At 34.8% G+C, this 16,779-nt stretch overlaps 1 protein-coding gene across 2 annotated transcripts in view; it reads right to left on the reverse strand.

Annotated features, from left to right (window-relative positions):
- The window catches only part of PRKACB (protein kinase cAMP-activated catalytic subunit beta), a gene marked incomplete at its 5' end in the record, with an annotated part of 145,016 nt that overhangs the window by 13,425 nt on the left and 114,812 nt on the right, over positions 1 to 16,779 (reverse strand). For both annotated transcript variants that reach the window (XM_082664354.1, XM_082664353.1), the window contains 2 exons: positions 12,783 to 12,905; positions 15,874 to 15,969. In XM_082664354.1, the coding sequence (XP_082520480.1) occupies positions 12,783 to 12,905; positions 15,874 to 15,969 (219 nt within the window). The remainder of the gene's footprint in view (positions 1 to 12,782; positions 12,906 to 15,873; positions 15,970 to 16,779) is intronic.

Here is a 16,779-nt window from a genome sequence, read left to right on the forward strand (position 1 = left end):
CCTGTTTAGGAATGTTTTTCAACCCTTAGAGACCAAGTTACTTCTGAGTTTCCTAATGATATATTCTTGAGAATAAATCTATTTCTACAGTGAGGTACAGACACACACAACAAGCTTTTAACACATCATGTGTATCAAAATCATCTGTAATAATTTAAAAAATACAGATGTTTGGAATACACAGAAGACCAACAGAATCAGTATCTCTGAGAATGGGCATCTATTTCATGAAAGCTTCATGAAGGCAGAGACCACAGCTGATTTGCTGTATCCAGCACTGGTCTGTCATATACCATGAGCTTAATAAATATTTAATGAATGCATGAACTTAAATTCAACAAACACTGATTCAATACCATCTATGTGCTAGGCACTGATGTGCTTGGGATAGAGTAGTAAACCAAAGAGAGACAAAGATTCCTGCCTCCACAGTGTTTATATTCTAGTGAGAAAGAAACTTAGCAACAAGAGTGACCCTTTAAAAATGTTGTTATCCTGACAAAACCTTGCTTTGTAAGGTCTTTATTTTTTTACTCTGAAGAAAATGGGGAATCACTGCAAAGTTCTGAAAGGAGTAACAGGATCTGACTTAATGTTAGAGAGCAGTATCAGTGAAGGTGGTAAGAGGTAGTTGAATTCTGCATATATTTTAAAGATAGAGCCAAAATGCTTTTCCTGTGCATCAAATACGGAGTGAGGACTCCAGGGTGTTTTGTCTTGAGTAACTGAAAGTAGCTGAAAGGATAATGTTGCCATCAACTGAGATGGGAAAGATGGTGGGAAGAACAGATTAGCTATGGAAAAGAAAAATCTGTCAGTTTTAGGTTGAATTTGAGATATTTATTAGACCGCTGAGTGGAGATTTCAGGTAGGAAGTTGGATACAAAAGTCTGCAACTCAATGAGTCACGTATGGACGGAAAAAATGAATTTGGGAGCTGTCAGCTAGCATTAAAAGTCATAACGAGAATGAGACCACCAATAGAAGAAATGCAGGAAAAGAAGAGGATCAAGGCAAAGAGATTTAGAAGGAAAGATGAGTAATTCAGGAATAAAACTAAGATTATGAAGAGTCACTGAAGCCAAGTGAAGGAGTAATGAATGAACCACTGAACTAGATTCTGTTTCTCTTTTTGCCACAAACTAGCTTTTATCTTTGGGCAATTCTGAGCCTTGATTTACCTACACATAGGATAAGGGAGTTAAATTAAGTAAAATGGAACATTCTTGTCATCTTAAAAATTCTACTAAGCTATTTCTTTAGTAGAAAGAATATCTGGGTTCCAATCCCAACTCCAGTTACATACATTCTCTATGCTTTAGGGCTAACTCTTTTACCTTTCTGAGTCTCACCTCATCTATAAAATGATAAGAGTATATTTCATCTGGCAAGTATGAAAATAAATTAGTTAACTTTTATGAAATGGCCTTTTTTTTTTTTTTTGGCTGTGCCATGCAGCTTATGAGATCTTAATCTTAGTTCCCCAACCAGGGATTGAACCCAGGCCCAAGGCAGTGAAAGCACCAAGTCCTAACCACTGGACTGCCAGAGAACTCCCTGTGGAACTGCCTTGCATCTTGCAGGCACTAATTCAATACATGTTTCATTTTTAAGTCTTTTCATTAGGATAATATTTTAATGAACTGAAGTTGAATTTCTGAATCAAAGAAGGAACCTGGAAGTCAGCAATATCTATCATTATGTTTCCAGACTACCCAAGGGCACTTGTGCTAGAAAAGTCTTTGGAGAGTGTAAGAGGTTCCTCTTTTCTTCTTGTCTCATGCTCCACCTGTTAAATTTGTACAACAAACACTCTCTTCTTTTCCTAAGGTTCTTAAATTTGATAGAGGCAGGGAGAAAATGGACAGCCATAACCGTTTTGTAAGGACAGAATTGTGAATATAGCTGATACCTTAAACAACTTTGTCAAATTATATTACATAATATGTTAAAACAACTGTGAAATTTACTCTGAATTAAGCAAACGGAGTATTGTTCGCTTTCAGCACTGATTATAAAGTCTTGTACATTTTAGTTTTAGGAGTAACTATTACTTTCTAAAAATGTAAGAAGTTACATCCAGAAAGCAAATCAGTGCATGTTATTATAGTATCCATACTGGGTGATTTAACTTCACTGACTCTTTTTTAACTTTAGAAATAAAATAAGACCAAAATCAAGTTTGTCTACACTCAGCTTAATCACAGAAATTACAAAGTTGATCTTTGATTGAAGAAGAGAAAAATTTTACCACTATTCTTCTGCAATTTATAGAGGAAAAGATTGTTCAACCAGTAACATTATCTTTTATGCATCAGGGTAAAATTTACTGGGCTTAAATGACTCAAAAGAGTTTGCATACAGTAAATAATCTGTTAACTTCTGTCCACATGCATACTGGAATAAATTTTGAGAAATCCTCTCTCTAAATTAGTACAGTTCAAGAAATCTACCATCCCAGTAAAAAAATTATCTAGAAAAACTGAGCATATACATTAGTTAATTTTTCAAAACACATAACAACTTTTCATACATTAGGGTTCCTAATAGATATGGTGCTAAGTTCCACACTGCCTCATAGGACCCAGGGAAAGTTTAATCAACCTGGATCCTATATATAAAAAGAAACATCTAGGACATTAACAAAATACTTATAAATATTAGTACCATGATTGTGGGCTCTCTGATCTGTTCTTACCTATGCAGAAACAGTGCACAGACATAATGAATTCAGATGGTTGCAAAAGGTTATTACCCACCCCATCCTCATTCCATCCCCTGCAAAACAAGTTGGAATCATTTGCCCATAGGACCCCTAAGGTAAGGACTGTCTCAAAGCAGGTATTAAGAAGAATTTTAAATGTCCACAGCAAGGTGTTAAAACACGGCCCTGTATTTTATGTAAATGGTATAACTGCTTTTGTACTTCATGAAAATAACTCCTGCATACTGTTAAGTCTCTTTAACTGTAGCCATGCCAAATTGAAAATGGCATTTTAATTTCTCCAAAAGCATTAACAATGGTGCCTTAGAAAAAGTGTAGTGGTATATCTGTATATGTGTATATTACTTAGGAATACACAAAAAAGAGAAAATATAGCAGGCCTGAGACTGCTACCCTTTAGGAAGGCCTGCCTGCGAGTTTGGCAAATGGCAGGTATCTGGGAATTGGAATGGTGATTCAAAGTGCCAGACATTGAAAAGAAACTTCCTTAAATGACATGAGTGGCTCACTGTACCTAGACTGTTGGTACAAATAATATGGTTTATGCTGAACATCTGTTTTTGTTCTGGGAGTCTGGGATTTTGCTATGTGTTAGGTAGAGGGTGTATATGTAATCCCAATAAAACCCTTGGGCACTGAGTCTTTACTGTGCTTCCCTGATAGATAACATTTCATCCATGTTGCCAAATTTGTTGCTGGAGGAATGAAGCATCCTTTTTGACTCCTTTGGGAGAGGGCTCTTGAAAGCTTGTGCTGGCTTCCTCTGGACATTACCCCATGTGACTTTTGCCTTTGCTGATTTTAGTTTATAAACTTTTTTGTAAGGTACTTGTTACAATGAAAGGTATTCATTCCTTGAGTATTACTATATGCTGAATTTTGTGAGTCGTCCTAGTGAATCACCTAACCTGGGAATGGTCTTGGGGACCTTGGACATAGAAGGGAATAGCCATCTGGCTGCTAATCAACTACACTTCATGTGAATGTGGATTGCTCTTTAGGAAAAAGTTAACTAACTCTTGGGGGCTTCCCTGGTGGCGCAGTGGTTGAGAGTCCGCCTGCCGATGCAGGGGACATGGGTTCGTGCCCTGGTCCGGGAGGATCACACATGCCGCAGAGCGGCTGGGCCCGTGAGCCGTGGCCGCTGGGCCTGCACGTCCGGAGCCTGTACTCTGCAACGGGAGGGGCCCCAACAGTGAGAAGCCCGCATACCGCAAAAAAAAAAAAAAAAAAAAATTAACTCACTCTTGGATCATTTTGTGTATACATACGTTTACAACTTTATATTTTGTATAGTGTCTCCTTGTACATTTTTGGTGCTCATTAAAAATGGAATAATATTTACTTCATACAAAATGGAGCTAAGAATTTTTTTTAATTACATAAGTCAAAAACTCTAACTTTAGGGCTTCCCTGGTGGCGCAGTGGTTGAGAGTCTGCCTGCCGATGCAGTGGATGCGGGTTCGTAACCCGGTCCGGGAAGATCCCACATGCCGCGGAGCGGCTGGGCCCGTAAGCCATGGCTGCTGAGCCTGTGCGTCCGGAGCTTGTGCTCTGCAACGGGAGAGGCCGCAACAGTGAGAGGTCTGCGTACCGCAAAAAACCCAAAAAACAAAAAACTCTAACTTTAAGGTTTCCACACAGCTGTTACTTGCCTGCCACCTTATCTGCAAATGTCATTTTTGAATACAACGTTAACTTTTGTATTAACAAGGGTAATGCAGCCAGATAGAGTTGCTGTGGAAACCATAACTGATTCTTGTATAGAGTATATGGCACTGAAGTATTAAATTTAAAGACTATATACAGAAACTCAGCATATGTATTGCTAGGATGAGGCACAGTTAATGTGGGAATTATAAGACTTTTCTGTTAACTATGCATTTCTAAACCTGAATCTTAATATTGCGTGAATAATTTGACATTTAAATACCACCTCCAACTCCCTCTTGCGAGAACACTGGAATCACAACTAACTACTGAACAATCATTGACAGAAAGACACTGGAACTCACCAAGAAAGATACCCCACATCCAAGACAAAGGAGAGCTGCAATGAGATGGTAGGAGGGGCGCAATCACAATAAAATCAAATCCCAAAACTGCTGGGTTGGCGACTCTCAACTGGAGAACAATTATACCACAGAAGTCCACACACTGGAGTGAAGGTTCTGAGCCCTAGGTTCTGACTTCCCAACCTGGGGGTCTGGCAATGGGAGGAGGAATCCTCAGAGAATCAGACTTGAAGGCCAATGGAGTTTGATTGCAGGACTTTGACAGGACTGGGGGAAACAGAGACTCCATTCTTGGAGGGCAGACACAAAATAGTGTGTGCATCAGGACCCAGGGGAAGGAGGAGTGACCCCATAGGAGACAAAACCAGACCTACCTGCTAGTGTTGGAGGGTCTCCTGCGGGGGGCGGGGTGGAGTGGCTGTGGCTCACTGCAGGGACAAGGACACTGGCAGCAGAAGTTCTGGGAAGTACTCATTGGAGTCAGCCCTCCTGGAGTCCGCCATTAGCCCCACCAAAGAGCCTGTAGGCAGCAGTGCTGGGTCGCCTCAGGCCAAACAGCCAACAGGGAGGGAACCCAGCCCCACCCATCAGCATACAAGCAGATTAAAGTTTTACTGAGCTCTGCCCACCAGAGGGATGCCCAGCTCTACCCACTACCAGTCCCTCCCATCAGGAAGGTTGCACAAGCCTCTTAGATAGCCTCAACCACCAGAGGGCAGAGAGCAAAAGCAAGAAGAACTACAATCCTGCAGCCTGCAGAATGAAACCACAAACACAGAAAGATAGACAAAATGAAAAGGCAGAGGACTATGTCCCAGATGAAGGAACAAGTTAAAACCTGAGAAAAACAACTAAATGAAGTGGAGATAGGCAACTTTCCAGAAAATTCAGAATAATGATAGTGAAGATGATTGAGGCCCTTGGAAAAAGAATGGAGGCAAGGATCAAGAAGATGCAAGAAATGTTTAACAAAGACCCAGAAGAATTAAAGAACAAACAAACAGAGATGAACAATACAATAACTGAAATGAAAAATACACTAGAAGGAATCAACAGCAGAATAACTGAGGCAGAAGAATGGATAAGTGACCTAGAAGACACAATGGTGGAAATCACTGCCACAGAGCAGAATAAAGAAAAAAGAATGAAAAGAAATGAAGACAGCCTAAGAGACTCTGGGACAACATTAAATGCACCAACATTCACATTATAGGGGTCCCAGAAGGAAAAGAGAGAAAGGACCCAAGAAAATATTTGAAGAGATTATAGTAGAAAGCTTACCTAACGAGATTATAATAGAAAACTTCCCTAACATGGGAAAGGAAATAGCCACCCAAGTCCAGGAAGCACAGAGAGTCCCAGGCAGGATAAACCCAAGGAGAAACAAGCCGAGACACATAGTAATCAAACTGAAAAAAATTAAAGACAAAAAAAATATTAAAATAAACAAGGAAAAAATGACAAATAGCATGCAAGGTAACTCCATACATTTAACAGCTGATTTATCAGCAGAAATTCTGCAAGCCAGAAGCGAGTGGTATGATATATTTAAAGTGATGAAAGGGAACAACCTACAACCAAGAATACTCTACCAGGCAAGAATCTCATTCAGATTCGACAGAGAAATCAAAAGCTTTACAGACAAGCAATAGCTAAGAGAATTCACCACCAAACCAGCTCTACAACAAATGCTAAAGAGTCTTCTCTAAGTGGGAAACACAAGAGAAGAAAAGGACCTACAAAAACAAACCCAAAACAATTAAGAAAATGGTAATAGGAACATACATATCGATAATTACCTTAAACGTGAATAGATTACACACTCCAACCAAAAGACAGACTGGCTGAATGGATACAAAAACAAGACCTGTATATATGCTGTCTACAAGAGACCCACTTCAGACCTAGGGACACATACAGACTGAAAGTGAGGGGACGGAAAAAGATATTCCATGCAAATGGAAATCAAAAGAAAGCTAGAGTAGCAATTCTCATATAAGACAAAATAGACTTTAAAATAAAGACTGTTACAAGAGACAAAGAAGGAGACAACATAATAATCACGGGATCAATCCAAGAAGAAGATATAACAATTGTAAATATTTATGCACCCAACATAGGAGCACCTCAATACGTAAGGCAAATGCTAACAGCCATAAAAGGGGAAATCAACAGTAACAGAATCATACTAGGGGACTTTAACAGCCGACTTTCACCAATGGACAAATCATCCAAAATGAAAATAAAAAAGGAAACACAGGCTTTAAATGACACAATAGACTAGATAGGTTTAATTGATATTTATAGGACATTCCACCTGAAAACAGAAGATTACACTTTCTTCTCAAGTGCACATGGAACATTCTCCAGAATAGATCACATCTTGGGTCACAAATCAAGCATTGGTAAAGTTATGAAAACTGAAATCATATCAAGCATCTTTTCCAACCACAATGCTATGAGATTAGAAATAAATTATAGGAAAAACAAAAAATGTAAACACAAGGAGGCTAAAAAATACTTTACTAAATAAATAACCAAGAGATCACTGAAGAAATCAAAGAGGCAATCAAAAAATACCTAGAGACAAATGACAATGAAAACACAATGACACAAAACCTATGGGATGCAGCAAAAGCAGTTCGAAGAGGGAAGGCTATAGCAATACAATCCTACCTCAATAAACCAGAAAAATCTCAAATAAACAATCTAACTTTACACCTAAAGGAACTAGAGAAAGGAGAACAAACAAAACCCAAAGTTAGTAGAAGGAAAGAAATCATAAAAATAAGATCAGAAATAAATCAAATAGAAATGAAGAAAACAATAGCAAAGATCAATGAAACTAAAAGCTGGTTCCTTGAGAAGATAAACAAAACTGATAAACCTTTATCCAGGCTCATCAAGAAAAAGAGGGAGAGGACGCAAATCAATAAAATTAGAAATAAAAAAGGAGAAGTTACAACGGACAGTGCAGAAATACAAAGCATCCTAAGAGACTACTACAAGCAACGATATGCCAATAAAATGGACAACCTGGAAGAAATGGACAAATTCTTAGAAAAGCACAACCTTGAGAGACTGAACCAAGAAGAAAGAGAAATTATGAACAGACCAATCACAAGTACTGAAATTGAAACTGTGATTAAAAATCTTCCAGTAAACAAAAGTCCAGGACCAGATGGCTTCACAGGTGAATTCTATCAAACATTTCGAGAAGAGCTAACACCCATCCTTCTCAAAATCTTCCAAAAATTGCAGTGTAAGGAACACTCCCAAACTCATTCTACGAGGCCATCATCACCCTGATACCAAAACCATATAAAGATACTACAAAAAAAGGAAATTACAGACCAATATCATTGATGAATATAGATGCAAAAATCTTCAACAAAATACTAGCAAACAGAATCCAACAACACATTAAAAGGATCATACACCATGATCAAGTGGCATTTATCCCAGGGATGCAAGGATTCTTCAATATACACAAATTAATCAATGTGACACACCATATTAACAGATTGAAGGATAAAAACCATATAATCATCTCAATAGATGCAGAAAAAGCTACAGTAATCAAGACAATATGGTATTGGCACAAAAACAGAAATATAGATCAATGGAACAGGATAGAAAGCCCAGAGATAAACCCACGCACCTATGGTCAACTAATCTATGACAAAGGAGGCAAGAATATACAATGGAGAAAAGACAAGTCTCTTCAATAAGTGGTGCTGGGAAAACTGGGCAGCTACATGTAAAAGAATGAAATTAGAACACTCCCTAACACCATATGCAAAAATAAACTCAAAATGGATTAAAGACCTCAATGTAAAACCAGACACTATAAAACTCTTAGAGGAAATCATAGGAAGAACACTCTTTGACATAAATCACAGCAAGATCTTTTTTGACCCACCTCCTAGAGTAATGGAAATAAAAACAAAAATAAACAAATGGGACCTAATGAAACAAAAGCTTTTGCACAGCAAAGAAAACCATAAATAAGACAAAAAGACAACCCCCAGAATGGGAGAAAATATTTGCAAACGAATCAATGGGCAAAGGATTAATCTCCAAAATATATAAACAGTTCATGAAGATCAATATCAAAAAAACAAACAACCCAATCAAAAAATGGGTGGGAGACCTAAATAGACACTTCTCCAAAGACATACAGATGGCCAAGAGGCACAGGAAAAGCTGCTCAACATCACTAATTATTTAGTGAGAAATGCAAATCAAAACTACAATGAGGTATCACCTCACACCGATTAGAATGGGCATCATCGGAAAGTCTACAAACAATAAATGCGGAGAGGGTGTGGAGAAAAGGGAACCCTCTTGCACTGTTGGTGGGAATGTAAATTGATACAGCCACTATGGAGAACAGTATGGAGGTTCCTGAAAAAACTAAAAATAGAATTACCATATGATCCAACAATCCCACAACTGGGCACATACCCAGAGAAAACCACAATTCAAAAAAATACATGCACCCCAATATTCATTGCAGCATTATTTACAATAGCCAGGTCATGGAACCAAGCTAAATGTCCATCAACAGACAAATATATAAAGAAGATGTGATACATATATACATGGAATATTACTTAGCCATAAAAAGGAACAAAATTGGGTTATTTATAGAGACATGGATGGACCTAGAGAGTGTCATACAGAGTGAAGTTAAGTCTGAAAGAGAAAAGCAAATATCATATATTAACGCATATATGTGGAATCTAGAAAAATGGTACAGATGAACCAGTTTGCTGGCAGAAAAAGAGACACAGATGTAGAGAACAAACGTATGGACACCAAGCGGGGGAAGTAGGGGGCATGGGTGGTGGGATGAATTGGGAGATTGAGATTGACATATATACACTAATAGGTATAAAATAGATAAATAATAAGAACTTGCTGTATAGCACAGGGAAATGCACTTCGCTGTACAGTAGAAACTAACACAACATTGTAAAACAACTATACCCCAATAAAAATAAATAAATAAATACCACCTCCTCTGTTTTTTTTAAAGGCAAAATATGTGTAGGAGAGGATCTAACAAGCTGATTGATCATCTTTCTGTACATTTATAAATACCAGTTTGAATTAAAATATTGTAAATAGAGAAAGAACGTAAAAATCTAATGTTCAAATATATGTACTTTAATAATTAATCACTTCATTAAACACATTTCATTTAACTTTGATAAGTCAATGATACCTATAATCTTTATAACATTGTTTCCAAAAATATAATCAACATAAAATATTGTTGCATAAAATACCATGCTTTTTAAAAAAAGAAAAAATTCTGAATGCAAAGTATATTTTTAAATGTTATTTGATATCATTAAAACCATTAAAAAATTTAAATACAAATACAGGATCTGTAAGACCAAAAGTGGATTTTCAATGACTTGAACAATTAAAAAATTTGAAAACAAGTTCGTCTCCAATTTGACTTTTAGCTACTAACTAGAGAGACAATAATACTCTGTAATGTGGATAGAGATAACTTCTAGTTTGGATTTGAGTGCTGAAACAGATGGTTTTATTGGGAAATGTGAATATGATTTTACATTCAAATAATACAGATCCTAGAGATCACTTAATAACAATTATTTTGTTTTCACGAGTTCTACTTTATGCATAAAGAGAACAAGGAATGAAAACTTTACAATATGGGGAGAGATAATCTGGCACCTTTAGTTAAAAACAATAGTACACCAAACACCCTATAGTATTTCTAATAAATAAAGGAAAAAAATCAGATATTGTGATATGATAAAATTTTATGTTGCTACTCTTCTCTTCTAAGGTGACCAGGATTTAAACTGTTACAATTTTAGAATTTATGCAGATTTAAATTTAAACCGTGTGCTACCATTGGATTCTAAATGTTAAAGTTTGATATGAAATAAAAACATATTCATAAGTAGCCAAAAAAAAATTACACAATGTACAATGATTGGCAAACAGAGGCCAATTCATACAGATGAAGATACATTTGTTTTAGCTAAAACAATTTTTCTAAGTAAATAAAATTTAGTTATGACAGCATCCTTGTCAGAAAATTTGATTCCTCCTATGAAATTAAGTATAAATAAAAGCAATATAGTAAAGATTCAGGAACTCTGTAATTAACTGTAATTAAATTATTTGGAACTATTACTATAATTTCTGCATTCTTAGTCTTTGTACTAGTAAAATATGCTTCTCCCATTCAGTTATTTAAAAGTATTTTAGTCCTCTCATTCTTCATATGACCTTTGGCCTTATTTTCTCTTGAGATTTTACATAATCACTTCTCAAATTCTTAAATAATAAACCACTGCCTTGTCTATTAATTTTTCTTGATTTTTTGTTTTGTTCATCTCAAAAGTTCTCTTACTTTGACTTTAATATTCTGCTGGGTGAAAACAATTACAAAGATAAGAAACCTGAAGCTTAGAGATCTACAAATGTAGCAGGGACAGCAGTAATACTTAATTACCTAAATATCAATACTTCGTCTGCCTTTCTATATTACTTTAGTGTGAATCTTTCAAAAACCTAGCTTAGTTAGCTGTAAGAGGTATTTATTTTTTACCTTTGACATAGTTGAAGTATGCATTCTTTAGTTAGTCCCCTAGTTTGTGAACCTGCCATAATATAAAACTTCCTCCCATAAAATACAGTAAAATATAACTGAAAATCTTGTGATCCCTATAGACTGCATATGCACTATGACATATGGAACAACACTGTGTTGAGATGTGGGTCCTAGGTGGCTGGAGAGACTCATTCTATTGGTGTCTTGTTCCATCCAGCTATTTAAATTTGGGTCTTAGTAACAAAGATAAATTATTATATTATGGACATTGAAGGTACCTTCTGAATAGCTGACATTATAAATTTTAAGTTCATGAATGCTAAGGGTCAGCTTTCATACGAAATATAGAACATGAATCTGGCTGAGAAATAAAAAACCAGATTTTTCTTCTATCTCCTTCCAGATTCTTTAGGTTGATTAGGCTTATCTCTGCCTTTCACAAAATACAAAAAAGTCAACTATATCACATCTCAGGGAATGTCATGTCAAGACTGATGTTATATGATCAAAAACAAACAAACAAAACAAACTAATAGAGCGTACCACATGTAGGAAAAGGAAAAATAAGGAAATATAAGGAAACTATCCCTTCCCATGAACTCTGTCATAAATGCATAGAAGGCCTTCTGGGAATTTTTGAAAGCCTACTGAATCAGGCTCATCTCTATTAAAACTGACTGCAGTATTTTTAAAAAGGATCTAATGCATGAGTTACGGCAAGAGTGAATGATTGACTTTAAACAAAATACTCTTGGAAACAAAATTAGGGATTATAAATGCAAAAGAAGAAAGGTTTATGGAGTAATTACAAAATGTAAAATACTCTGACTTATAGTACATCTACTCATATTCAAGAAGAATTAATGTTATTTTCATACTTGCTAAAGATCAATGGCAATTATAATCACATTAACATGAAAAACTGTTTACATCATTTCTATGAAGTCCCATCTTAAAAAGGCTTATCTATTCTATGTCTACTTCCAATTTTGTAATGTTTGACATAATTCAAACAAGTCTCTCCTAAAAAAGCAACGGCATATAAAAACAGCCCCTAAAACTTCTCTCCAAGCAGATACCCACATGAAATAACTAACAATTTTTATTTATTTGAAGGAATATGGAAGAATTAGGGCTATGATCCTGTGTTTTACAAGTGATAAAAATGCTAATAATGGAAACTGCTTTATTATTTTGCTAATATGTTTGTAAAATTGCCCTTTTTTACTTAAAAGACTTCAACGATTCAGTATTTACGCTATCTTAAATGAGTGCTGCTCATTTGAGCTGCTAAATATAAGGGCAGCAACTATGGATATTTCTGTCTTTTTCCCAATTTAGGGTAATATTCTGATGACATCAAATGGTTTCAATCTACAAAGCTTAAAATTCATTTATAGAAATAATGAATAATAAAGGAATAATAAATTGTATTACTTACCTTTCCGGAAACAATCTTTTCATAAATCTGAATTGGTTGGTCTGCAAAGAATGGGGGGTAGCCAGCTGCCATTTCATAGATTAACACTCCTAATGCCCACCAATCCACTGCCTTATTGTAGCCCTAAGATAAACCAACACCAAATGTCAATTATTACTTAATTCACTCAGAGGAGAATGAAGTCATAAATTATTTCAAAGTGATCTTCAAGCATATGAAAATTTTTAAAAAGCAGTTGCTGAGCAGTAATTCAGGATAAAATAAAAAAATAAACAAAATGTATCAGGTCAGATTTGAATTAAACAAAGGGGCAAATTTCCAGATACTGAAATTGGATATTAGGAAATATTATTAAATCTTCCTAAAATCATTAAGACTATTAAAGACAATAAAAAATGCCCTGTTTAATTGGGATAATTTAGTTGTTGCTCAACAGTAGGAAGGGAATTGGACCAAATTACCCCTTAAAGCCCAATCTAGTTCCATAATATTATGAATCAGGTTTTCTAGAGAATACTTAGAAAGGTCAAAAGTTTTAAAATGAAAGAGTAGATATTGTACTTCATAATAAACAGTGGAGTTGACTTCAAAATATTCTATATTGTTGGGGTTAAGAGGGTGAATATGCTCGGGATAATCCCATCCACTTCACAGGATCTTATGAAAGCTAAAAGTTTAATGTGGAACATAATAAATGTAAATATTTAAGTATACTTTATTCATCTAGTGTTTTGTTTCTCATCTCTAAAAGGTATACAAGAAAGATAACTAATTCATGGGATTTTGTGGGGACTACATCAAATGAAAGGAAATGATGTGTATAAAGAGTGTGTTGCAAACCAAATGTACAATTCTAAGGTTTCTTTTTTTTTTCATGTTAAGCCTATTAAAATTAAGATTTAGAAGTATTGATAAGAAAATAAATAAGAATAAAATATTAACATGTTTATATAAAGTTTGTTATCAGCCATAATCAGTGTCAACTGGCACAAAAGATTATGAAAAAAAACAAAACAACTTGATCATGGAGAGAAATGAGCTGAATTCTTGCCAGATCTTTTGGTCTGCCATCACATACAGCCTTTAATTACCTTCGCCACTCCCCCTAGTCCAACCTTTTTTCAAAAATTTAGCTTATAAACTATTTAATTTTCAAATTACTGGCTAAAATATAATAATATAGAGATTTTTTCTTTTTATTTCCTGCTTCTGTATGTTTTTAAAATGAGAGAGACTAGTAAAATAGTAATAGTACTTTGTTTTGCTAATAGAAATGGCATCAACTTTGCTTTAATTCTTTAAATTCAATTCATTAATAATGTAATTAGCATGTTTTTTTGTTATAATGAAAGCATGTAACGTTGAAACAGATCCTTTTACCAAACTGATTTCTATGTTTTGGATTGTGTACTAATGTTCATAATAAGTATTCCAGATGCTTTCAATACCCTAGGTATGGAAAACTAAAACAAATCAGTAAGAAAAACTAAATTATAATAGAAAAATGGGCAAAGGACATGAACTAATAATTCATACACACAAAGAAATACCAAATGGCTATTAAGCATTAAAACAATCTAATAATCAGACATAAGACTTAAAATAATTAGATATCATTTACTGTCTATCAAATTAGTAATGGTTTTTAAAACAAGAATACCCAATGCTGGAGAAAGTGTGGTGAAACAGGTACTCTCAAACACTGCTGAGAAGTGCAAAATTGCTACAATCTTTTTGGACAGTGCTTTGGCAACATGTATTGAAAGCCTTAAAAATGTTCATACTCTCTGACCCTGTAATTCCACTTCTAGGAATCTATCCTAAAAAAATAATTTAAAATATAGAAAAAGCTTTATGTACAAAGATGTTTATCACAGTGATCTATAATCGAAAAAACTGAAATAACCTAAATACTCAACAATAGAAGAATGGCAAAATACAATATGGTACATTTTCAAATAAGCCATTAGAATTATATTTGCATGCTTATTATCATTCAAGTGAAAAAGCTGAATACAAAACTGTACATTCACTATAACATGCATAGAAAAATATATTAAAATGTTTTTTTTAAAAGGCTACCTCTGGATGGTGAGATTATAGGTTTTTTGATTCTTTCTTTATATTTTTCTATATTTTCCAAATTTCATACAGTGAATAGCTATTTCTTTTACCACATATATATATAAATATATACACACATACAGTTTTTAAAGTTTTGGTCCCTACTATGTTATCATTATTTGTTAAATGTACTTAAAGAAGAAATATGTTAATGATATTTAGATTATAAAAGAGTAAAAGTTATAAATGATATAAATTATGTAAGATAATGAGAGGAACGCTGAAAGAATTATTTTATTCTAATACTTCTGTAGGTTAGCCAAATTTCAATGATTCAGGGGGTAGTTGTTCAATGTGTAATTATCAAAGCATCTGTGTTATCCCTTTCTCTTTCCTGGCTCCTGTGCCCAGTTATTATCAGTCGCTCCTTTCTGGCTTTCTCCACCAAGGGATGGCAGTAGAAAGGAAAACAAAAGTTAAATCATCCTTTGTGATACGATTAAAAATTTCTCTCACCACATTTTGCACTGTTTAGAAAAGCAGAACTGTATTCAATAAGACTATAACTATTCAATTGCTATAATATTCCTATTTTTAAACTAAAATTTTAAAAAATAATTCACATACATTTTTTTTCATTTAAGTGGTAAAGTTGAAACAAAGGAAGAATTGACAACTAGTACATGTCGTCTTTAGTTTGCCTCTTGGTGTAACCCAGAGCAAGGGCCTCCTCGCCCTCCTGTATTGGGAATAATTATGAATAGGCTATGCTTTTGGCTTCAAAACATGGGTCTAGAGGTCAGATTTATTCATACTAATTCTCTCAGATTCAGAGTTAAAATCACCAGTTAATGGGATTACTGGTAGACTCTAAACAATTACTTTTTAGTAATTATGAACAAATAGATTTAAATTCATATTTAGATTAAACATGTAAAATTAGATCAATAAACTTTTTTTTTATAAAAGTCCACAGTGATGCATGCCTTATATTTCTACTTCTTACGTAACTACATTATAAATATACCTTGCTGAGAATTATTTCTGGAGCCAAATATTCTGGAGTGCCACATAAGGTCCAAGTTCTGCCTTTAACTCTTTTGGCAAACCCAAAGTCTGTGACCTATAAAAGACAAAAAAACTTGTAAACATTTATTATTTCATAATAAATGTACTACTGTACCTAAGTTGAAAGTTAAAAATCAGAGTTAAAATTAACACCATGAAAAAAATTAAGTCAATGTAATTGACACTAATCCAAGAAGGCACTGTTTAGTGAATAAAGGTTAAAGCAACCCATGCTGGAGAACCTTTCCCTGACACAAAGAAACAAATGAACCAAAAAAAAAAATAGTTTTAATAAAAATGAAGCAGTGCTAGGAGTGTTCCTTAAGTCCAGCATTGTCCTCTGCCCTTAATTACATCCTCAGAAGTGCAAAAGCATCACTGGGAGAATCTTAATAACTGAGTAAAAAGGAATGCTCTCATTCTATTGATAGTACAAATGGAAAGAAAACACTACCACCAGTCCATTATTGGTAGCTGGGCCTCCTTTCGTAGCTGTACTGTAGTGTTAAAAAGCATGGACTCTTGGGACAGGCTGACGGGGTTCAATTATGACTCTACGTGTGTGACCTTGCTGTTCCTTAGTTTCATTAATCTTAAAATGAGGATAACAATAGTATTTACATTTCATAGTGTTATCAGAATTAAAAGAGGTGATACATGTAAAAACACTTAGAATAATGCCTGGCACTAAGTGAGTACTCACAAATTTAGCTATTATTTCTTTACGCAGGAGCCTGAAATCAGTTTACAACTTCTAATTTCTATTACTGACCTTCCATCTTGGCAAAAGTACACGATGCCCCATACATGCCCCTACGTCACATGTAGGGAGAAAAAAAATCTCCAAAGAAGGAAGTCTAATGCT

The sequence above is a fragment of the Grampus griseus genome (genome assembly GCF_964374135.1).
Source record: "Grampus griseus genome assembly, chromosome: 1".
Taxonomy (NCBI): domain Eukaryota; kingdom Metazoa; phylum Chordata; class Mammalia; order Artiodactyla; family Delphinidae; genus Grampus; species Grampus griseus.